This window comes from Nilaparvata lugens, chromosome 5, assembly GCF_014356525.2.
Source record: "Nilaparvata lugens isolate BPH chromosome 5, ASM1435652v1, whole genome shotgun sequence".
Lineage (NCBI taxonomy): Eukaryota > Metazoa > Arthropoda > Insecta > Hemiptera > Delphacidae > Nilaparvata > Nilaparvata lugens.
In genome coordinates this window covers 23442946-23467420 of record NC_052508.1, presented here as the reverse complement: position 1 = coordinate 23467420, position 24475 = coordinate 23442946, and the positions used below count along the sequence as shown (strand labels likewise).

General features: G+C 32.7%; 1 protein-coding gene across 8 annotated transcripts in view; it reads right to left on the bottom strand.

Moving 5' to 3' along the window:
- LOC111051725 (TBC1 domain family member 4) overlaps nucleotides 1-19855 on the bottom strand; it is a 65968-nt gene extending 46113 nt beyond the window's left edge. For 2 of the 8 annotated variants that reach the window (XM_039427975.1, XM_039427979.1), the window contains exons 1-3: nucleotides 19670-19855; nucleotides 19062-19253; nucleotides 14172-14375 (exon numbers count right to left, since the gene is read on the bottom strand). In XM_039427975.1, coding sequence (XP_039283909.1) covers nucleotides 14172-14375; nucleotides 19062-19175 — 318 coding nt within the window. In that variant the 5' untranslated portion in view covers nucleotides 19176-19253; nucleotides 19670-19855. Of the gene's footprint in view, nucleotides 1-4699; nucleotides 4884-14171; nucleotides 14376-19061; nucleotides 19262-19669 lie in introns of those variants that run through there. The other 6 variants (XM_039427980.1, XM_039427981.1, XM_039427976.1 and 3 more) reach the window with 5 other exon arrangements.
- Between the last annotated feature and the right edge of the window lie 4620 nt (nucleotides 19856-24475).

The following is a 24475-nucleotide window of genomic DNA, read 5'->3' as shown; positions in this document are numbered from 1 at the left end:
CATGAAAAATGGGAACGAATGAATAAGTTTATGACGATAAATTGAATACATTGTCAATATAATTTTGTAGTTGAAAACCAATAGGTTTTTATAGGAGTGGTCACATAAATATTGAAAATTATACCAGAACCAATATATGATTATAATTTTTATTGTGATATTGATTTTTATAGTTTGCAATATTATTCCAAACAATAAATTCTAATGAACTCCTGACTTTCAAACCGGAAACAATATCAGTCAATTTCAAATAGAAGATGATGCAGTCCTGTTTAAATTCTAGCAGAGTATTTTGCACTGAGAATTGATCAAAGGAAGCTTGCAATACGGTTCCAATAATTATTTCCTAGTTGCAATATTATAATGTGTATCAAGTTAATGATTTTTAGGTTGTAATATTATTCCAAATAATAAATTCTGATGAACTCCTGACTTCCAAACCGGAAACAATATCAGCCAATTTAAGAAGAACGATGCAGCCCTGTTTAAATCCTAGCAAAGTATTGTGCACTGAGTATTGATCAAAGGAAGCTTGCAACGCTGCTCCAATAATAATTATTATTTCCTAGTTGCAAGTCCATCACTTTATTTCCTGTTTGTGGCATTTACTTGAGATACACAACGTATCAACTGTGAGAAAAGTCTGAATATCGGAAACGGCAGCCAGGCGAGCAGCCCTCTGTAGTTCTAAAAGTGGACGACCTAGTTCGAAGACCGGCTGACATTGACGCTCTAGCCACTAGCCACAGACGCACAGTCGTCACCTGTGCCGGCTAAAGCGTGGATGCAAATCCAATGAAAATATAATAAAATCCATAGCCGCTCACAGATTCTCATATTATACAGCATCATCAGAAAAAAATGTAGTCCAATAGGAGTGCAATGCTGGAGAGAAGTTACACTCAGCTTTATGTCTTAATCTTGTCAGCTCAGATTAAATCTAATCTAATTTTTTCCAATAAATTTTTAGTATGTTCCAAAAACTTTTAGTAGGCTATGAAGTACCAAAAACCGAGCCGAGTGTTTACACATTGCCATATATTATCTTGATGAACATAATAAACAGTTTGAATCATAGATACTAATGAAACGGTTTCTACCACTCTTTCCAAGGTTATTGGAAGAAATACATCTGTAGCTCTCAGTACTTCGACTGGGCACAGTAACAAAAACACATACTGTCTGAGAGCCACCTACAGGTGATTAATACCGAACAACGTGATGCTATAATACCGTATAGCATCATCAGAAAAAAATGTAGTAATGTATATGACAAATTATTATTTGACCAATATCGGTTTGGATTTATAACAGAAAATTATTCCCGAGTTTACTTTATTGAATACAATCTAATAGGTTATATATTTATAACCTTTAAGATAACCATGACATAGGTTATTCTCTCATGAATTGTTATGTCGGATTGAATTCCGAGATGAGAAAAAGATTGAATAAAGATTGAAGACTCTGTATAATATAACGGTGTCCTCAAAGAAATGTGTATCCGTTTAAGATTTTATCCCTTCTGATGCCATGGAATAGTTCATTTTAGTGAAGAATAATTCAACAAGATAGTTTTACACATTTAACTAATTTATTGTCAGTTGGAAAATGTGCAAATTACTGAAGAACAATGAGGTATCAGGAGTTAACTTTGTGAAGACTTCGTGTGCAGGAGTAGGTGTGAATGCTCAAAGGCAAAGAGCAGTTTGTGAGCTTACACATATATTTATATTGCACTTGCTAACCATCCAAATTGTTAGGGCTAGTGTATTGATCACAGTTTACCTAGTAATTGAGGAAGTATTTTGTCAAATAGAGGTGGCAAACAACCTGTGCCTATTCAGTCAGCCTTTACAACTTTAGCATGGTCAAGAGCACAACTATCTGCTAGTCTAGCCTGCTTGTAAAGGCGCTGTAAGCTATCTATGTTGTCCTTGCTATATAGGTACTTGAAACATATTTGATATCTTGATGAGTTGACTCGAAACGTAACGTTATTCATAAAAAAACTTAGCAATTTATTTGTAGCCTATTATCATGTGAAAAAATATTCTAAAAATTGTTTTGAAAAATAATAAAATGATTACTGTTTAAATACTGAGATGCGCCAACCGATTTGAAATGTTCAATAATAATGACTGTCTGTGAGTAGGTGAATAGAAATTGATTGAGTACAATGATATTGATGACGTGTAAGACATAATTCAACAAAATCACATACACAAAAGTCATGAATAGCAGAGAATATTATAAAGATATCTTACAAAATCACCAAATCTGCCATTGAAAAGCACTTTGGAGGACTTGAACATCACAACACTAGCACAGCTATCTGATCAAATTGTAAAGAAATAGATTGAGAAAATTTAGCACTCGAGATAAAAATCCATAAACGATATGAAACTCCGCAACGCTGATAAGCAACTGACTGCCAACTGCCAAGTTCGATTTCACAACTCAATCATGCATTCAAGTCTTCCAGTTTTCCCATTTATTTCATCACCAAATAAGAGATTTATGATTTGAGAATGAGCCTATCAAGAAAAGTAGAGAAATCCAAATGGTGAACGTCAACAATATTGTCAATAACTATTCATTCTCAGAAAACCAAACTAGTGTTACAACTTTACGAGCTTTGATAACTATAATATTTACTACGAGGTTGCTTCATAGAATCGTAAACTACAGTCTTGGTAAAGCATTTTTACCTGCTTAAAGAATAGTCACACCTTCTGCAATGTGAAACCCAATTACTGTAATAAAAGAATAGCTTTAATGATTAGATACAGTCTGTAACTATGATAAGCTACATTAGCTACCCTGCTTAGGGTAGATTTCACCAGGTATTCATCCCTGAAATTCTCATTAGGCCTATTACATTATTCTTGCACGAGTCATGTGAACGAGACAGAAAGATGATAGCACGGAAAATAACGCTAGCTTTTTGCTATTTTTGCGCGCTAACAATGAGAAACCTCACCTCTTTTCACCTCTTTGCGCGCTAAGAGGTGAAGGACATTATGAGAAGACTTGAAAACGCAAGTATCAGAGGAATTTCACAAACATCGTTAGTCAATAGTTAATTAAAATACTTCACAAGAACATATTAGGTTGGTCCTGAGATATATGTATAACATTGTTGGTATGTCACAAGTTATACGGTAGTGATTTACTCACAGGGGAATCTGATCACGTTGGTAGGCTTACAGGAGATAAAAGCAATTAGATTAAATGTTCTTGTAACCTGGTTTGACTTATTTTAACAATTTTATAAATTTTAAAACAAGATTTTATGAATTTATTTCTTTCTCATGAAGAATGATTTTATTGAAATAGATGAATTGATAATGATCTGACTGATTGTGAGATGGTTTTAAATATTGAAAGTTATTCAATCTCAATGACAAGATAAGGGTATTTCTAGCTCTCGACCTAGAATATCGGAAATGAATAGTTGAAAGCAACAGACCGTCGGAAGCAACATTGTTTGGTGCCTCAAGGAAGTCACACATAGGGTGTGGGCACAGGTAACTGCCTAGGGCGTGCAGGTTAAGACATGCATTAGGGTATGCATAAGTGATAAAATAAGGAGCAAGTGAGGGTGTCACTAGCTCGAATGGGACTCCTCAGTCCTCAGCATGTAGCTGAGAGAGAGCACAGTTGTCCGGAACTGCAGAAGCATGACTGTCTGGCAGGGAGGAAGCGTGGCTTGTTTGGTTCTGCAGACATGGAGGTCTGGCAGGGAAGAAGCACGGATGACCGGAACTGCAGGAGCATGGCTATCTGGCAGGGAGAAAGTGTGTTTGCCCTGAGGTTTGACTGAGAAGATTATTGTTTAGAGGCTTGAGAAATCGTTGGTGGGGATGCGATGGAGCCCACAAGGACTTGGTTGAGGATCACTTGCTGCTATAACTAATTGTTCAAGTTTCATTGGAAATCAGGAGAATCCAAATTGTTTGTTATTTGCAAGAGCAAAAGAAGACCCATACTACATTGTGAAAAAAGAAATGATGTAGTGTACAGGATAAAGAAAACTGAAGGGAGCACCAAGCCAAAGGTTGTACACATTAATCGTCTAGCACCTTATCAAGAAAATCTGGATATTGGGGACCAGCATCCCTAAGGGGGATAGGGATAGGCTAGCCCTACATGGATACATATCATGTGAGCACGGTTTCCAAGATGACTGTTTTAGCAACGAACGTTTACAAGTAAATAACTAGAAGAGTTTTGGTTGAAGTTTTATGATGAATGTTCAAAGATGATGTTTTATTTTATTTTTATCTTGTTTGTAAATGTAAACTTTTAATGAATAAAGTGTAAATTACAAAAGCACATTTACAACAGTATCTTAAATAAATTTTACAATATAACATGATTGAATTAACTCATATATGTATATAATACAATATTCAGGGGATGAAAAAACATACAATTGCAAAAACCTTCTTCGATTCCAGATTGTAGTAAATGGTTCAAATAAATAACATAATTGAATTACACAAGTGAACATTGAATTTTCGCGATTGGAGAATATCTACTAACTAGGTTTACTGTGGTTCAGAGGCAGGTAGTAGAATCAATCAATTCATCCTAGCAAATAAGTAAAGATCTAAATTGAGCCGATGCATTTGATTGATGGGGAAACTTATTTATTCATTATTAATTAAATCTGAGACTCAAGTAAGTAAATTACCTTTGAACTTTTGGCAGCAAAATCCATTTTCCCTTGATATTTGAGTTGAATTCATCAAGAGAATTGCACACTGAAGATATTGGATACTTCCACCCAGTTCACAACACTTACATGAAATTCACTATATTAAGCACCGGTGAAGAAATTATCAGGATTCTAACACTTCACAAACCATACGAATAAAATTTGAACATACAGTATATATTTTTGATTTACGAGTACCGTACGTATATTAATAAACGTGTTTAACACTTCACTCACTGTCCTTTCATTACATTTTTTTTTTAACAGAATGAGAAGGGTAATACTGCCTATATAACACAATACAACCTACTATAACAGTACTTTCTCAAGTACAGAACACACGGTTTACACTGATCACACGTCGAAGTACTACTAGCAACAGGAAAGCAATGAACTGATATTTTCTATCCTTATTCAACGTAACATGGAATATGACTTGATCCGGTTTCGATAGGCCACGGCTATACGATTATTAAAGTTAATATTTTGCAATGATTACTGAGAACAGTGAACACACTATCACTGCAAGACCTTGACTAGGTTAGAATTTTCACCAACGACCGACCAGATTGATGGAGACAGACAGACACGAGGCACCACCTCCAAGACAACCAACACAGACTGCCAGGCAGGTAGGGCTCGGTCAGTTCGCGTCAAAAAGAACTTCTAAATTTGAATTTGGATTCGTTTCAAATAATGTCGCACACTTCCAATCAGTGTGTACCCATTTCTTACTGCTTCCACTGCGTCTTACGTCACGCTGACATGCATAATATAGTTTGGTCAGGAACCGTGACCAAGTTATACCAGATAATTAACCATAATTTGGACATTCTATTAGACTATATTTAGGAATAGAAGAAGTTTGGGCTATCGCCTGTTTTTTAGTTCCGTTATTGTTTCAATGTATGAAAAAATAAATAAATTTACACTTAGCCTGACAAGCAAACTCATTTAGGAAGGGGAGTGAAAGACCAGGAGAACTAATCACAATATTGGGTATTGATAGGAGTATTCAGACCTTCATTATTGGAATAGACATTTTGATTATTTTTTTCATTTGAGATACATATAATTTTTTCCTAGAAGTTATGTATCAACGTATAAAACGATGGAATTAATAACAGAATACCATATATAATAGAAATGTAGGCTATAATAGCACTGACATCAGAAGAGCATCATATAAAAATTGTAATAAGCCTATCAGAAAGGAATCAAAGATTTTGAAGATAGACTCTTCATTAGAAAAAACATGTTCCAAGGAAAAGCCCAATAGGAAACGTGTGAGTCAAGTAAGTTGGGAATCCTCAAAGCTATGTCTTATGCTTATCATTTCTCTTTTTGACTCGTCTCAAATTTCAATCTAATCTTCATAGTGATTTGATTCAAATATTTGTCTGTACATATTTTTGTTTCATTGAAATGAAGGTTTCATTCCTTGAATTTGACTTAAATTTTATAAATAGAAAGTGGTATACGAATATCGACAAATTAATGTCGGTTGGAATACATTTTGAAAATTATATAAAAAATTTCCGTAGATTTTAATAATGTAAATGATTTTGAGCAGGCACAATTGATAACTCAAGTAGTCAACGTCTTGACTATGGTGTTTATGTAGTCAACGTCGTGTCCATTCAGGTGAATCGATGCATCTCGCGACTTCCAGATAGAGTGGCCGTTTGGTTCGGTATCACAACATGTTTCAGAAATGTGTTGTTCCTCATCTATAATCTAAAGTAATATTCTACTCCCTGGGACAGATTAATAAATTACGACTTCTTCTCCTTTGGGGTGGAAGTATCTACTTCACTCCCTAGGGGATAAAGTTTGCCCCATTAAGATAACATGAGATAGACAATACCGCGAAAAGAATGTGGGGAATTTAGTAATACCTAAATTCGAGAAAATTAAATGTACAATGTTTTGTAATAATATTATGTTGTGCGGAATAAATTATTTTTTGAATTGAATTGAAAAACTTAATCTCGATCAGTATTGGGTCTACTTTGCTCTGCAAGGGCTTGTCTTTGTAGATTTGTAGCATGGCATATAAGATATGTTGAAGTGCTCTTCTTGTAGCAAAGGTTATAATAAGAAGTAAAAGTCAAGTTACAGTAATAATTGGTGTAGTTGAAGTAGAAATGTTCTCAATTCACCTAAAACTGTTAGTTCTTCAACTCAGCAGCATTATCAAAATTATCATTCTCAAAAATTGCCTCCTAAACACAGGGGGATAGTCTTTTAGCTTGTAGGGGATTACAAAAACGTGGTGTTTTCTAATCTTGTAATTATTGTTTTGGAAAAATAAATTTGAATTTGAAAATTACACACACACTAAGTTAAGCTGGCAAAGTAAAAATTTTTCAAGGGAATTTATTCGACAAGTGCTAACGGATTAACCTTTGAATTGGATTATTCCAACTCAATTTTGTAGATTTAGGTGACTGGTTACATACATTTTTCTACCAATTCAAAGAAAACCTGTTGAAGAAAATATCCTCCATCAACAAAAAGTCATTTTGATTTGAACAAATGTTTTTCAAGGGTAATAATATTGTTGGATACAATCCTATCTTACTCAATGTTCAAGCTTCACATTCCCTATTCCCAATATTGGAGCCGATTGAAGTACTGTACCATTCATTTACTTGCATTGCAAGTAACTGTTGATAAATATAGCCTGAGACATGACACCTTTCAAATAGCATTGAAATAGTAAGATGGCATCTGTCAGCCACATGGGACGTGGACACTGCCAACACTCTGCCAAGTTGAGTTGGGCATGATCCCAGCAACAGGCCCTGTACACGTGATCACAACACAAACACGTACGTTCAACCCAACTTGAAAGTCATTACTATTTGGCAGTGCACACACCATATACTTAGCACATCTGTTCAAATCATCAAACTCAAACAGATTTAAAATAATTATAGATATCGGCAACATAATTAGTATGGAACAATATGCTACGCTTACAATAATTTTGTGCACTTGTGCTAAAGTTGGAGACAACGCCAGGAAAATATCACGATGTTATATGAAATTCTGTATGTTGAAGCTAAAAGACACTGATTTTATCAATAAATCCCTTGATCTCAAAGTCTAACAATAAAAGTTGAGCTTCGCAGACACGCTCAGTTAGATCCCTGTCGGTCCTGACTGAAGTATGACAGTCGTAGGTCTGTAAGTATGTAGTCGTAGGATCATTTACGGCCTGGATTCAGGTGAGGTGGGACCTTCCTGTAAAGGACTCCCCAACAACAAAATTGCATACACATTTTTATTTCTAGACAAATTAAGTCAGACTATGATATAAAAAATGAAACGATAGTTGCGACATTCCAGATCACTAAGATATCCCGAATCATAGATTTATTATTAGGACTGTTTTCACTTGATATAATTGTTATTGATGATGGTTTAATTGGACACGGAGTGAACGTTCAATTTGCAAAGAGAATCGGTGAAATATGTAAAGACAAGGGGAGAAAGAGATGAGGAGTAATAGAGCTGCATTTTGAGAAAAAAGATCGAATAAACCATGTGAATTTTAGAAAGCTGAGTACACATTATCGACAAAAATACTAGAAGGTGTATTCAACACAATCATAAGGCATTATTGAAATGAACTACAACTGCGGTATAATAATGAGCTAGGCTCAATTTAAGTAAGCTAATGTTGATAAAACAAATATAAATTGTGATAACTAATTTTGAATCAGTGAGCACAAAAATAATTGAATAGGAAGGAGAATTGTGAAATAGTAATTTAAATTATTCAAATGGAACATAACTGTCCTCAAATCATTAACTTTTAGTTCAGCTGAAATTTTAGGATCAAATAATAATTGGATTCGCAAAGAAGCCAATGTTCATTTAGCTCTGGAACATTTTTGATTATTTTTATGAGCATCAGCATAGAACACTATGCAACTTCTCTGAATAATAACGATTCAAAAACTATTGTAGTACTTGTGACGGGCGAGGACCATAACATTATAATAGGGGATAATTGGCTGAAATTGAATAGTGGAAATTGTTTTGTTGACAAGTAGACTCCCAATTTTGTGCAAACTTCATCAAGGCTGAAACACATCGAGCGAGAAATAGGAAATTCAGCTTTACTATGATACGGGTTGACTATGCCTGGAAAAATACGCTATCAAAACGTTGACATCAAAGACTCGCTCAAAATAATAACATAAACAATGACTGCAAGACGATGGTGTTATAGAAAGTAACCTTGGAAAATCATCACAGCTTACAGTAGAGTAAAATGGGAGACTTCCTTCAATCATGGATGTTGAAGGAATTTGAAACATTAAAAAGTAGATTTTAGAATAATTTCAACGTTGTATGATTAAAGCTAAGCAGGTATTCATGAATTAATGAGAATTCAGTGAATTGTATGTTTCATGTATTTTTCAAAAACTGCATTTTGTCTCTTCACAAGGAAGGAAATCGACTACTCCCACAGTAATAATGAAAATGGTCAATTAATTCACATCAGACCAAATCTGATAATTATTAAAACTATTATGATTAAATTGTTAAATGATGAATAATTGAGGTTTATAAATGAATTATCAAGTGTAACTACTGGTGTACTGCCACAGAATGAAAAGAATTTTACCCTGGATTAACATCCGAAAATGAAAATGATTTTATCGTTCTTCAAATCAACTATAAAGAATCTTGTTTGAAGTTTTTCTTCAAAGTATTAGTATAATCACGAAAGTAGACGAGATTGAATTGAAATTATTCAAAGAGAGGCAATATCTAGTAGTAGCACCTCATACAGGGTCACATATTTTTTAATAACGCCTATTTAGTATTATCAAGGTTGCAACAAGAAACTAGTCTATCACTTCCGTTATCAGTTCCAATCTATATTCTACAAATAGACACAGTTTTAACGAATAATACAGGCAAATAAATACTATAATTAAGTGCTAAAATGTGCAAAGTAGATTTCAAACAATTAACAACTCAAAGACCAATTAGATCTTCAATCTCGACTATTTTTATCAGCTAAAATAATGAAAAATAATTTGAACGGTTTGCGTCGACGTAGAGAAGTTGAACGGATTTTATTTTAGTCATTTATTCATACAGGATTTTCAATAACCTCGACCTTAAACAAGTCACGTTATACTAACAGTTAACAAAAAACAACAAAGTGTGATCATTTTTGTAGGATCAAGTTTTCAAATAGGTTTTCAACAAAACATTTTTATTTATACATTTGAAATGATTAACTGTATAATGATAAGTATTAACTCTCAAATTACTTCCACTAAAACGCACATTTCAAGATTATAATTAATTCTCTTCAATTTCACTTTCCATTACGAACGCTTATGATACGCTTACAATACATAAATCACGACATAGCAGTCTGATTTTTATGATTAGAAGCTATTAGCTGTTTCTACTCACATTTGTAAAGCGGTTTTGGACGCCATGTCCATCTTCAACACTCGTGTGCGCTCCACAAATTAATATGAGTAGAAGCTAATAACTTTTAATCATGAAAATCTGACTACTATGTTGAGTTAATTATTGATACAATATTTATATTTATTTATTATGATTATAATTATTATTAAAAGGGCAAGTAATAATGTATCAATGTATTATAACTAAGTGAGTCAAAAACTATAGTGTACGAGGCTCAAATTAACAGTCTGATTCCTCCTGTAGGAATAGTTAAATGAGAAAATGAATTGTCAACACGGACATTAAAAAAATAATTTTATGCTAAAGATACGAAGCTCATGAAATATAGGAGCTCTCACTTAATGCAAATCAGTAGTCTATAAGATGAAATAAATTTGAAAAAAATGAATATTGTACGAATAGAACTACATGTTTTTAGTTTAATGTTGAAAAATTCTTCAAGTTTATTCAATATTTGAGTAGTTTATTTTGAGCTTAGAGTGAAACAGTAACATACTTTATATGTTAAATCTGAGTGAGGAAAATCTGATCCAACGATCCCATCTTGCTTTTTCAGTTTATTAGCTTCTCAATCTTCTGTAATACCTCCTATTACACTCAAAGCGTTTTCAATCTTTTTCTTTTCTATTTTTCTTCGATTTGATAACACACGTAGAGCTTAATATAAGCGTTGAACCTGTATTGGATTAGGTTAACAGCGAGAAGCGGTGTTTAAATCTTGTAGAAACCAGTTCGGAAGCCTAATCGTGTATCTAACTTCCGCGCTAATAAGAATACGAAAAAGCTGGTCAAAAACACGATGCCCTTCACAACACTACAAACAATGATGTGTGCTCACTGCTCACTATTCAATTATCAATGAGGGTTTCGAGCATCGATATTCGATTAATTAAAAATATGACTACACAAAAAGGGAATAAGAGACTATCTGTCTCCAGGAAAAAAACTGATAAATAATATTGAATCACATTCATAATATTCATCCTTTGCAGTAAGCCTGTAAACATGTGACACAATGAGATCAATTTGCAAATGGTGTCATTAATTATTGTATAGTTTCAGAAAATTTTAATCGAACAAGAAAATTCAATTATGTTGAAGAAAAAATTATGTACGAATTAATTAATGTTCAAGAAGAACTGAAGAAATAAAGTGCTGGTGGACTACCTGCTATGTTGGTGGGATGAGACACTTTTGTTTTAAGGTGGAATGAACGTGATTTGTTCATGGATATGAGAATCGTTTCAATTGATAGACATCCAAATAATTGAGAAAATAAACGAATAGGAAACGTGTGGGATTTTATAAATACAAGGTAAAAAATATTCGAGGGACCACGCAGGCGAACACATGGGATTCATGGAATACAAGATTGGATCCGTAGTTATATTCTTTAAAATGTTAAATGAATGAATGAATCCATTGCTTTTTCTTTTCAAGTTGAATAAATGAATGAATTTATGGATTATTTTCGACCAGTAGCAGAACTGATTGATTACTTGAAGTCAGTGTGCATTTGTAAACGAGCTCAAGAAATCTCAAGAAGAACATTGTATTTTCTTATTCTGTATTAATTAAAATGAGAATCGCTACAATCATCTTTTTGAAAACCCGGCTAGATGACAAATAACTGTTAGCACATGAAAAATGTAGAATAAACAGTTCATTCTACATTTTTAAACGCTCAAATCTAACAAATCTAACGTAAGTTTCATTCAGATAAAAAATTAGTGACGATCAAATGGATTCGAAACAGAGGAAATAGAATCTTTTCAGTTCCAGGTCATCAGGTTTATATTTCCTTTAAAAGATTAATGATTCCTTTCCGTATCAATGATCAGTTCTCTTGCAATCCATGGCCGTTGAATGATATTGCCATTGTTTCTGTTCAGAGAGGAATTATAAATTCGTATTTTTTTCAAAGTACAGTTACATTTGATAGGAAAATGATAAAGCGCTCGCCATGTATTCTCATCCCAGAAATAGCAAACGGCTTTGCAATAAAATACCAAGTATTAAGAACAGTAACGTATATCCTATTCAAGTCTTGAAACGATTGATCATCAATGCATCCAAGTAAGCATTATAATTTGGTAAGAAAACTAAAATTCAAGAAGACTTCTTCATGTGAATGTATTCAATTTAAGATAAATTCTTCGAATTAATAAAATTTCAGAAAAATCTAGCAGCTCAATCGTAATCAATGAGTTATTTCACAAAACGTTTACAAGTATTAGATTCTATAACTGAATATGGAAAACCCAGAATACTAGGCTATTATTCAAAACGTGTCCTATTGAATTATTGATACTAAAAATACAAGTGGAAATGTACTTAGCAAACAAGATAGTTGAGAATGGTGTCATAATAAATGTTCATTCAGTGCATCCATCTGTCACTCTTTAATCAATCAATCAATACGTCCCGGCAACAGAACAACACAGCATTGACGTCACAGCAAGAATGACCATGACTGAAATGACAAAAACACGCCTTCGCTAAGCATGAGTTCGACATTATTCTGCAAATCATACATCAATCAAACAGCTCGCAATTCCTACTCTACACGCCAATTCATTTCTATCATGATTTCCTCTTGACGAACAATACTTTCAAGTTCATTACCAACGAACTCCCTAACAATTTTATTCACACATCTCGAATATTTCGGGAAATGCATGTTTTTTAACAAAATATTTCAACAGCAAAACCTTGAGGTACTAATTATCAACCAAATTTTTCCAAAGTTCATCTACATAATACATACAATGAGCCCAGTTATGAAGACAAGTTACATTATGTATGTATGTATATGTACATTAACATCACAATTGAGAGAAATCTCTTATGCCGGAGCAGTGATGAATCATAAACAGTGAAACACAGAAAACATACGAGACATTTAAGCATACAACTGATTAAGCCTTAACAGAGGGATAGTTTCAGAGTACTGTATGATTGTATTTGAAATCGATTTTGCAAAAAAACTGGAAATGTGACTTTTAATGTAAAACCGGTAGAATGACATTAAGAATGCAGTAAAAAAAAATAAAGAGTTAAACCAACGTGATTATATTTGAATACTAATTGTATAATAATTATAGACAATTATGATGTTATCAAACAAATTCAAATAGAACCTGAATTATTACCATATTGCATGATTGAATCATGTTATCTATACTCTTATAAAATCACTTATCCAAACATTAATTTTAAATTATTACATTTTTGTCAATTTCAAACCAATAGTGTATTGCCACCGAATTGAATGACTCCAAGGTGAATTTAAAGTAAATACAACTAGCCATCAAGTAAAATATTTGGAGAGCTGCTCTTAGTAAACAAATTGAAACAAATGGGTAAATCAAGCTGCAGAGGAATATTTTGTAGTATGGGATACAATATGCAACGATTTCTATGATACATGTAAAATGCACTGGAAACTAATAGATAAACTGCAGGCTTATCAAGTTCTACCTAGCAAGCTTTATATGTATAAACAACAATAATGATGTTTAGTTTAATCGAACATTTGAGAGGAGCTTAAGGTTGAGCCACTGAATGAAGAAATTGAAGTAAATGGAAAGCGCACATAGACAGAATGCCAACCGGTAGAATCCCCGTGAAAGCTCTCAATTACAAACCAGAAGGTGAGGGAGACTTTGGGAGTCCAAGGAATAGGTGGTTTCAAAACTAGACACGATTATAAATATAAATATTTCAATTTTCGAAAGACTTTTTTAAAGACTGGGACAGACAATCAAGCCTATCTATACCGTGGAAGTCAGAAGAAGTTTAATCGAAAATCAAACAAAGCATAGGCCTATAGTTGAGTCCAAATAAATAATTATTCAACGTGAAGTTAGATAAAAAGTGTGTAAGATTGAATCAAGTAGGTTAGTGGGCAAAAAATGGACTGTTGCAATGAAGCAATGTATGGTATTAGTAATTTTGACAAAGAGAAACTCGAACTCACGTCATCAGGTTCAGTAGTCTCGAACAGGTGGCAGTAGAGGAGGGGAGCTCTGGTGTCGGCCACGACGTACGTGAATGACGTCACGTTGCCGTGGAAGACACGAAACTTGGAGACCAACAGCAGTGAGTGGCTGAAAATAGGTCGACTGTTGCCGGATTCCTCTTTCCAGCCTTTAACGTGTCCATCGTGTACACCTAGTTTGATCTGAAAAAACAGTAATTGGAAAAAACTTACATAATTTTTCTATGGTGGGAGATGTTGTGGTATTTCTCCATAAATGAAAGAATAAGACATTGATGTTGTTCATCAGTTCAGCTGAAGATGTGTTGCCATTAAACCTGGTTCTCTAGTTTAAATTTATTTTGAACAAATATAGTGGTATTGGAATAAACTTCTTGAAGTCTCCAAGAAGTCTTCAGTCTTCTTGAAGTCTGAAGTTGAAGAATGGAGAAAAATTGTATATTTTCCTACATGGGACGCCTTCAAACCGTACTAATGTTAAGCTAAGAAAATGATTAATCAGGGTAGAGCCAAACGGACAGCAAACTACAGCATTAATTCATCAGCAAATTGCAGCGGAGGTAGAAAAGGATCTTCCATTCTCTTTGATTCGGCCCATTTTGGAGTGGCATGCTACTGCAGAAATCTGCGGTAGTTTGCTGCCCGTGTAGCGCTACCTTTACCTTTGAAAAATTACAAGAAAATCAATAGAAAAATAAGTGTTAAATCATATCTCTAGAATAATAAATTTCTATATGAATTTAAATTTTGCGAGTTAAAACAAGGTTGAAAAAAGAGGAGAGTTTTAAGAGATTGAATAAAGAGGATTTTGGAGTTTTCATTGTATCACTTGTTTTACTGTCTGTCTCTTTTTCATCAAATAGACGATTTTTTTCAAAAATTCAATAAAGGAATGGGTGAAAATAAATTATTACTTTCAAATTCCCAATTGATAAACAAAATATATTTTTCAAAGTTTCTTAAATACCGTATGTTTGATGATATTAATAATGTTTATTAATAGTATGCAAACGACCACTAAATCTGTATTGAAATTCTAGTGCTATTTAAAATATTTGAAGTATCTTGGTTAGGTATATTATATGATTAACTATATTACATTAAGTATATGATTTTTTATTTTTTATTTGTCTATCTGTATTATACTGGTCTGGATTATATTATAAAGAGCTGTATTAATTCTAAAATCATGTTAAAATATAGGTAAGGAATGTTTTGAACTCGTGGCTAGAGCACAAGATTTCTTTTTCTAGCCACGCCAATTATGTATTTATTTTCTTGTAAAACTGTTGTTAATTGGTGAATAAAATTTGATTTGATTTATTTACTTACTAACTAGAGTAACTTCAAGACACATTAAAATAATTTTCGAATTTAATTTAGGCGTTCTTTAGATCATTTTTTTTTTAAATTTTTCATACGTTAATATGAATTAATTTTAATAAATAAATCATTTTTTCAATTTGTATACGACACTGTTTAGCTAGGGTAAATGAAATATTTACTTTCAAAAAATTAACAGTGTTATTTGATACAGTATAGCAATCAAGTGCTATTGATTGTTTAAGAGATTTTTAGAATGTTAGCCTAATAACTGAGATTAATAAACATTGGGGGGAAAAATATTAAAAGCAGTAGCACTGGGCATTAATTATCCTACCGTTTTATTAGTATATTAGTTTTTCTCACACTAAGAATTATCCTAACGTTTAATTTGTGATTTCGTTATGTTGCTTATTTTTTAATTAATTTTAAGCCCATTTGAAGCGCACACGACATGAAATAAACTTAATGAGTTCAATGTGTGAACAAACGCATCACGGCTAATAAGTAATAATTACTGTAATCTGAGTAATTACTCCAAAACAAATCTTTTAAAACTACTTCCGCAATACAAAACTGCCATACTAATTTTGACACTGTTCATGTTTAATTGAAACCAAGTAATTTTAGCTAAACTGATGGCTAAAAGTAAACAAATCATTAAAATAATGAGCTTAGTAATTTATTTTTGTTTGAAAATTGAAAAATTACTTCAATATATTCTTAAATTAGTTAATTGTTTACAGATTACACTACAACCACACATTTTCTTCTACATCAGTTACAACTTCATGATGAAGTATTTTGATATAATAGAGTAAGTGTTTGATAATTAGGTAGGCCTAGTTCCTCATCACTTTTGACCGAAAATTCTCAAGAAAAAACTATTCAAAGTGATTGAAAATGTAGCTTTACGACAAGAAATTTATTGCCTTCACTGAAGTGGTACATATATTCAGATCGCAGTAATAAGATATTGAACAGAAATGTTAGTGATATTCATACCAGTAAGCATCCCAGTTAACATAAAATTATCGCCAACAACCTTTTTTCTTAGGATAAGAATAATAAAGAATTGAAAATTATGGACAAGTGATAATTCATTTACAGAGTAGAAGCTCAAGAGAGTGATATTTTGTGGTTTCTACCGCCATTTGTTCAAGTTACTCTCAACTCTCAAGAGAAAAATACACCTTCAGACCGGTGTTGGTATAAATTCGTTATGCGCATAGGGCTCTTCTACAAACACCTTCTAAGGGCAAAGGAGAAGGGCTAGCGAGACGAGAGTTAGTGGGTTGTGAGGTAGGGTGAAGTATCTAAGTAATTCATGGAGAGGCGCCCTTGGGGCAACTACTACTCTCGCACGAGACAGCAGATGAATGGCTTTACGCTACCCGCTACCAAAAAGCACAATTGAAAATAGATTGCCACACCGGCGTATCATTTTCACTTTTCATCATAATTATCAACTTTCGAGACTTGATAATGGAGATTACAATATTCTGACTGGTAGTGACGAACATTTCTCCAAGTTGTGTTGGCATATTCATAACAGACTAAAGGCACAAGTGTAGGCCTATATAAGGCACCTCTAGAAGAAGATAAGAGTTCCTTCATATGAACATAAATTCAAAACATGGCAAAACTATCGTTACAACTCAACAAAAACCAAGTAAATAATTGAATTACGATTTAAAATTTTCAAATTGAGAGAAAAAAATGGGCAAACAGTTGACACAACTTAAATAGTGAATGGGTAGACTCTATTTTCCAGCTTTGGAAATAATGTGTCATGTCCTAGAATATAAAGAGGATCAATTATTTACAACACCAGGATTAAATATCATTCCATGAATGTGTATTTCATTCATACGTTTTTATTCCATTGGAATAATAATAATTATTTTAAAAAAGTTTTAAATTATTTCAGATTTATATTAAATTTATGTAAGAGTATGTTGCTACATGTTTCAAGAATAGTACTAAATATTGAAACTATGGAGAAGTCATGCATGTAGATCTGTAACTGTATCTGAAGCAGACATCATGTTAAACGTTTACTAGACAATCGTTTTCAAAAATCACAATCTGGCCAAAATATGAAAGTTACTGAATTCTAATTAGTTAAGTCATTGAAACAAGCCTACAATATATATATTTCAGCTAGATTTATATATCTAGCTATTTTTATATCTCTTCACACTTAGCTAGGCTACGCTGAAAAGTCTTCGGAGGACGTAGCCGTCCTATCTCCCAATATTGAAAGCTACGATCAGTGAGGATAGAATGTAAGAGAATAGAATACATTCTCTGGCTACGATATGCTAAAGTGAAAATGACAGATTCGTAGCTTGGATTTAACATAGGACGTATTTTAGCGTACCCAAGTCTGAAGTGACCCTTACACTTCTTTCTCAAGAAAACTACTTTTCTTGGACAGCCTGAAAATATGAAATATGCCTAGGCTATCTAAAAAAAAACATTTTTAATTCAAAGGTGGTTTTAGCTACAGATTTCAATTCTTTCCTAGAACTAACTTGATAGTTTGATAACATTCATTTAAGAGCTATTTTATAAGATATACTATAAAAATCCGCAGTAAAATTGATTACAAATTATAAGTACAGTACGGCCACCATTGTATCTTCAAGTTTTTTTTTTGTTTTCGAGACAAAGTGAAACAATAGTGACAGCAGAAATATGAACCCAGTAAATGGTCAAGTACTGTAGCTTACTTAATTTTTAACTGAACTGTCAAGTGTTCTGTTTAAAGTAAACGTAGTAAATTTGATTATTTGACATGGACAATATATTGAAGTCCACGTTAAAATGGCAGTACTTGATTAACACTTGTGTTGCTACCCTTGCTATTCGACAAAGCAGATAGCAGTATCCTACGATGCCAGATCGTTTTTCAACAATGTAGAAATATAATTAATTAGCAAAATATTCAATCTCAATTATAAAATGTATTATTCAATACCTGGAAAAAAGTTTTTGTTGACTAATAAAACATAGTTCATTATTTTAAACAGGAATGAACCGTTAATATTTCATCAGATACATACCGGTATCAGATATCCTCTTTAGAGGACAGTGGCAAGACAACGCTTTTCTCCTATGCCACTATAACGTGGACTTCACTATATATGCTGGAGAACTCTATTAAAAATTATTGAAGAGGCTAGTCACTAAGCAAACAGCAATCATTATTGTAGTTGATCTCTAAGCATGTTTCTAGACAATAGATAAATTTGTACCTTGCAAAGAATTAGGTTAACCATCTTACAGATAAAAAGTAAGGTAAGTTACCTTTTATCTTTGAATTCTAACATTCAAGTTACTTACACATACGGTACCTATTGTAACTTGTATGAGACAGTATATTAAAAAAGTAGCAAATGTGTCAAAAAAATTGAGTTTAACCTTCAAGAACGAAATAATTTAATGTGTCAATCATACATTAAAATAGCCAGCAACGTAAAAAGGTTTAGGCACTCGTACACTACTTTTAAGCCAAATTTTATGTAATGAGCGTCAAATTACCTGTTGAGAAGTTCCAGCTCTTCTTATTTCTGACGTTACCCACGGTACCATATCAATTGAAAATAAACGGTCCGCGGTAGCAAAGCCAAGATATTGAACTTGATACAGCTTCATTTTGAATGTTTAATGAGATACTACTTTCTCTTCAAAATAATTATTAGAGCATTGGATCTATAAACTTGACACTTTTTTCTGAAAGACTAAATTAAAAATGATGTTTTTAGAAACAATGTTTATTGAAATGTTGGAAATTACATTACATGAATGTATTACTATGCTATATTCACAGATTTTAAAAACTAGTATAAGGCAGCCAGTAATAAATAAAGCATACTACTGCATTATTGAAATTCCTATATATACCGTAAGTTTCTTTGTATCTTTTTCAAGTTCACAATAGATGTTTGAGGTTAGACCTATATTTTGCATTTCACTTATCAACCTTACATTTAAATTGTATTGATCTGTGTCCAATTATAAAAACAATATTATTTAAAAACTTTAATCAACATTCCAAAGTAATATTTCATTTTAAATAACAAGGTACTATTCAGTTATCAACACGAACTCAAAACGAGAATGTAAACAAGTCATCTTCAATAACCTACTTTAAAAAATGAGCTACCAATTGAATAGGAAACTGAGATTACATCAATGATTAGCTAAAAAATTCTTCATCTTATTTCAAATAAATTTTACACGAAAAACTACTTGTATTAGCTTGATACAGCAAAACATTGATAACAGAAATATTCTACATAATTTTCACGTGAACTACACAACACGAACAACAAAACTGATGAACGAAAAGTCTGCAACTCAGTATGGAGCGCTAGTAGTTCAGAATACGCTCGGTACGCATGCGCTGAGGTGTGCGCTGTCAACGGTTATAAGGATCTTTTGAATATTAGATTTTTTTCAATGTTTATTTTTACTATAGACTATTGTTACAAATACAATTTGTATTTCTGATTTCTATAACAATCTTTATTTTATCAGCTAATCTAAAATTGTAATTTTATTCGGGGATATTATATATTGAATCAATTATTATGAGTTGCTAAATAATAAAATTGAAAAATACTGTAGGCAAAAAATCATGACTGATATTTAAATAAAATAAGTATAGGCCTATCTATGCTGTAATAGCAAATAACTTTATTGCTTATAATTCTATTTATTTTTTAGGCTTCTCTAATAAAGAAAAACTATTTAAAAATCCACATAATATTAGCTTGACTAACACGGCAAATTAAATTGGATTGAAAATAAAATTCTACAATTCTAAAGAAAGGATCAGGGGTGCCCAGCCCCCCCAAGGGCAATGGCGCATGCCCCCCCAATCCAAGAGTAATGCCCCCCCCCAAAGTATCCCAATTCCCAACCATTCAGTTTTCAACATTAGTCAGTGTATGACAGTAAAATTCACATCTTACATTCTAATCTTCCAAAGGACATTATTTACCTTTGTTCTTGTGGGGAATTCTTTCTGTTTTCATAATATTGTAAAAGTATATACCATCGTTTCTCATTTCTTTTTAAATAAAAATAAAGTATCTTTTTGATATTATTTTTGAGACTAGCAATGCACGCGTTCTTGTTCGGGGCATCCCATGAAGGGGCATCAGAAATAAGGATAGATAGATCTCATGCCACAGCTCATTCTTCTAAGCTTTTCAAGGTAGTCTAAAAGTATGTTGAAAAATATATGGCCAACTTTTCCAGGGTTATTCAACCTCTTTTTCCTCCAACTAATAAGATTGTCTCTGTCTGACTTAAATGTACACTGTATTTTCTATCTCGGAGTCTCTCGATGCTGAGAAATTATTCTCTGTCTCAAATTTTGAAGCTCTTTTGTGTTGGAAGTTTTTATTGTGTTATTTTCTCTCTCTCCTGTTGAAGTATGTGTGTGAAACTTTCATTTGTTCCTTTCAAGGATAAATTGGAATAGAATGACTACCGTACTGTATTTTATTTTTTTATTTGATTGGCGAAGAGTGGGCAGTAATGTCAACTTTTTTCCACTTGACTACAAAATTGACAGAATTCTCCACCTTTTCACGTTTGAAGCGAATGCATTATGAATTGGAGAAAAGACGAGCTTGAGACAACTAAGCTTGTAGAAGATTGATGTGTATGCAATTTAAATAAGAATTTATTGTTGTATCAATCAGTATAGACCTAAAAAATCGTTTTATAAACAGTAAAATTATAAAAAAGAATCTTCACAGTTTCTCTCTCATTGAGAAAGATTGGTATGACTCTGAATGGCGAGGTCATTCATGGAGACGTTCATTGGTGTTGATCAAAGAAGAGAGTTTTCTACCCAACAATTTCAAATTCCTATTCTGAAACTACATTATTCCCAATAATAAAGCAACTATAACCATGTATTGAAAAATTTGTGATTATTTTCAAAGAGGCATTCAAATCATCTTATTCATTTTTTGGAAAAACCAAAATGAGGACAGGTTGTGGAAAAATGTATCCTATCAGATTCCCTTTAAATTATTACATAGATAAAATCCCAATTCAAAAGTTTTACCCAATTGAAACATTCATCTTTTTATTTTTCATAATACTCAACATAGTCAACCGCTTCTGAATAAAGACTGATGCAAGATAAAAAGATGCCTTTGAATGTAAACTTTGTACAATTTAATCTTATAGAAGCTTGGTTGTTGTATCTGATACATCTTCAACGTTTTTCCAATTATAAATTCAGCAGTTTTTCGACAGATTAGATTGATTACATTAGTCAAATATCTGCTACGTCAAATTTATTCGTTCAACACTCATTAAACATAGAGCAATGACTATTCAAATAAATCAGATTTTCAAAAATCAACCTTATATATTTATAATGAGCTTGAATTCAGTTTTTCTCAAGTTGAGATGAATGAATTCAAGCAATAAGCGTTATTTCTCATATCAATGTATCAGAAAAGCATTGATAAGAACGCTTGGGAGGGGTGAGGTTAACTTCACTTTTTCCAATTGTATTTGAGAAAGTATCAAGTTAATTTAAGAAAGTATTAGTTGTATTTGAGAATAGTCACTTATAATTGAGAGAATGCCATGTAGATAAGAATAGTCAATAATTGTATTTGGGAAGTCATCACATGTGATTGAGAATAGTGAATATATATTTGAGAAATCGTCAACTGTAAATGAGAAGATATCAATTGAAAATGAGAAAATTCTCCAATTGGCATGTCGTGACTTTTCTGTTGTCTACAGTACATGTTTGATTTGAGCAGGAAAGGATACACAGTATTCCAATTACTACCATAGGCTTTGCATGGGGGCAAATGAATATTCTCAATGGTGAAAGTATTTCCCCTGTACTGTTTACGAATGATTTATGAGTATCATTTCTATGTATGTATTGGCAACGCGACTTTTGTCTCCAAACTTTTTATAAAATATTGCACTTGATCAAGATCAAATTATCTATGTTCACGGCGCAATTGAACTTTATCATCAATCAATTATTGAATCTCTTGATCGAACAATTCGGCAATTCTTCAATGGATTTTGGGGCTTGAAAATATAATTTTTTTCAAAAATTAAATGTTTTATTGGAATACTTAATATATTATCATACTATTACTTTCCTTGCCCTATTACCATAGGTAAGGAAAGTATTGCTTTCCGAAAAAAATTAAGGTACCCCAATTTCTAAATTTCTATACGTTTAAAGGTCCCCTGAGTCCGAAAAAGTGGTTTTTGGGTATTGGTCTGTATGTGTGTGTGTGTGTGGTGTGTGTGTGTGGTGTGTGTGTGTGTGTGTGTGTTGTGTGTGTGTGTGTGTGTGTGTGTGTGTGTGTGTGTGTGTGTGTGTGTGTGTGTGTGTGTGTGTGTGTGTGTGGTGTGTGTATGAGTGTATGTGCGTCTGTGTACACGATATCTCATCTCCCAATTAACAGAATGACTTGAAATTTGGAACTTAAGGTCCTTACGATATAAGTATCCAATACGAACAATTTCGATCTGATGCAATTCAAAATGGCGAAAATGTTGTCAAAAACAGGGTTTTTTGCAATTTTCTCGAAAACGGCTCCAACGATTTTGATCAAATTCATACCTAAAATAGTCATCGATAAGCTCTATCAACTGCCACAAGTCCCATATCTGTAAAAATTTCAGGAGCTTCGCCCCATCAATGCAGATAGATTCCCAATTATCAGGCTTCAGATACAATTGAAACGAAAAAAATCAAGTGGAGTAGATTGAGCATGAAAATCTCTACAATTAATGTTCAGTAACATTTTCACCTAAAATTGAAAATAAGCTTTAAATTCGAGAAAATGTGATTATTCAATGGCAAATTATTGTTGATTCTATTAAATCATTCACTATGAAGAGATAGCAGACCTCATGTGTGTCTCCAGCGTTATTGCCCTGTCACCAGCTGGCTCAAATCTTTGAATAGTAGACTTGAGATGCGCGGGAACACTAGCGTCAGGTGATCAATTTTCATAACGGCAAGGAAAATTGTGTGAGTGCGCCACACCAGATTTTTTTATATGAGTAGCCTACAGTTGTGAAAATATTACTTGATTACTGTGTGAGTAGGGTGTAAATTTGAAAGAATAAAATTGGGGCTTCATTTGATATTTTTCGCAAATTTTTGACAAGAGAAGTTTTTTCTTCTGTCAAATTCACTAGAGTTTGCGATGTTGTTGATAATTGCATTCCCATTTCAGAGACATTAATAACATCATGAAACGCCTTCGAAATAAAAATAATTATTAGATTAAAATGTACATTACAATTTAACTTATCATTGTGCTTTTAAGAAAATTAGGTTGCTACAGCAAGGAAACTCAAACACAGGACCATTAAAAATTAAAATCAAGCAAAGGAAATCAGAATAATAGTGGATGATGAAGTTATGATTTATTTTTGTCAAAGATTCACCTTCAAACTCATAGGCTTAAAATTACTAAAATTCCTGCATACAACATATTATCAATTGTATTTTTTATGCTTTATATTGAGTTACAATTTGCAAAATATAACATTGTAAAGGTGGGAAAAAGTATTAAAATTAACTACATTCGGATATCTCTATTTAATACCTTGATTTTATTTATAGCCGTGATTCAAAATGTTGACATAGAATATAAAAAAAAATCATGCCCCCCCCAAAAATGTTGATGGCGCAAATTGCGCCATGCCCCCCCCCTTGTGGGCACCCCTGGAAAGGATACAGCTTAATATATTGAAAATATTATAGAAGACTTCTATATGTAGTTGTAGTAATTTGATTCTCCTGTGATAATGTTATTTATATGGTACTAATTATGTGATATTTATTATTACATTCTCATTATTGACCGAGCGAAGTGAGGAACTAAGATTCAAGTCGAGACGGTTTGGCTCTTAATGTTTTAATGATGTTTTATATG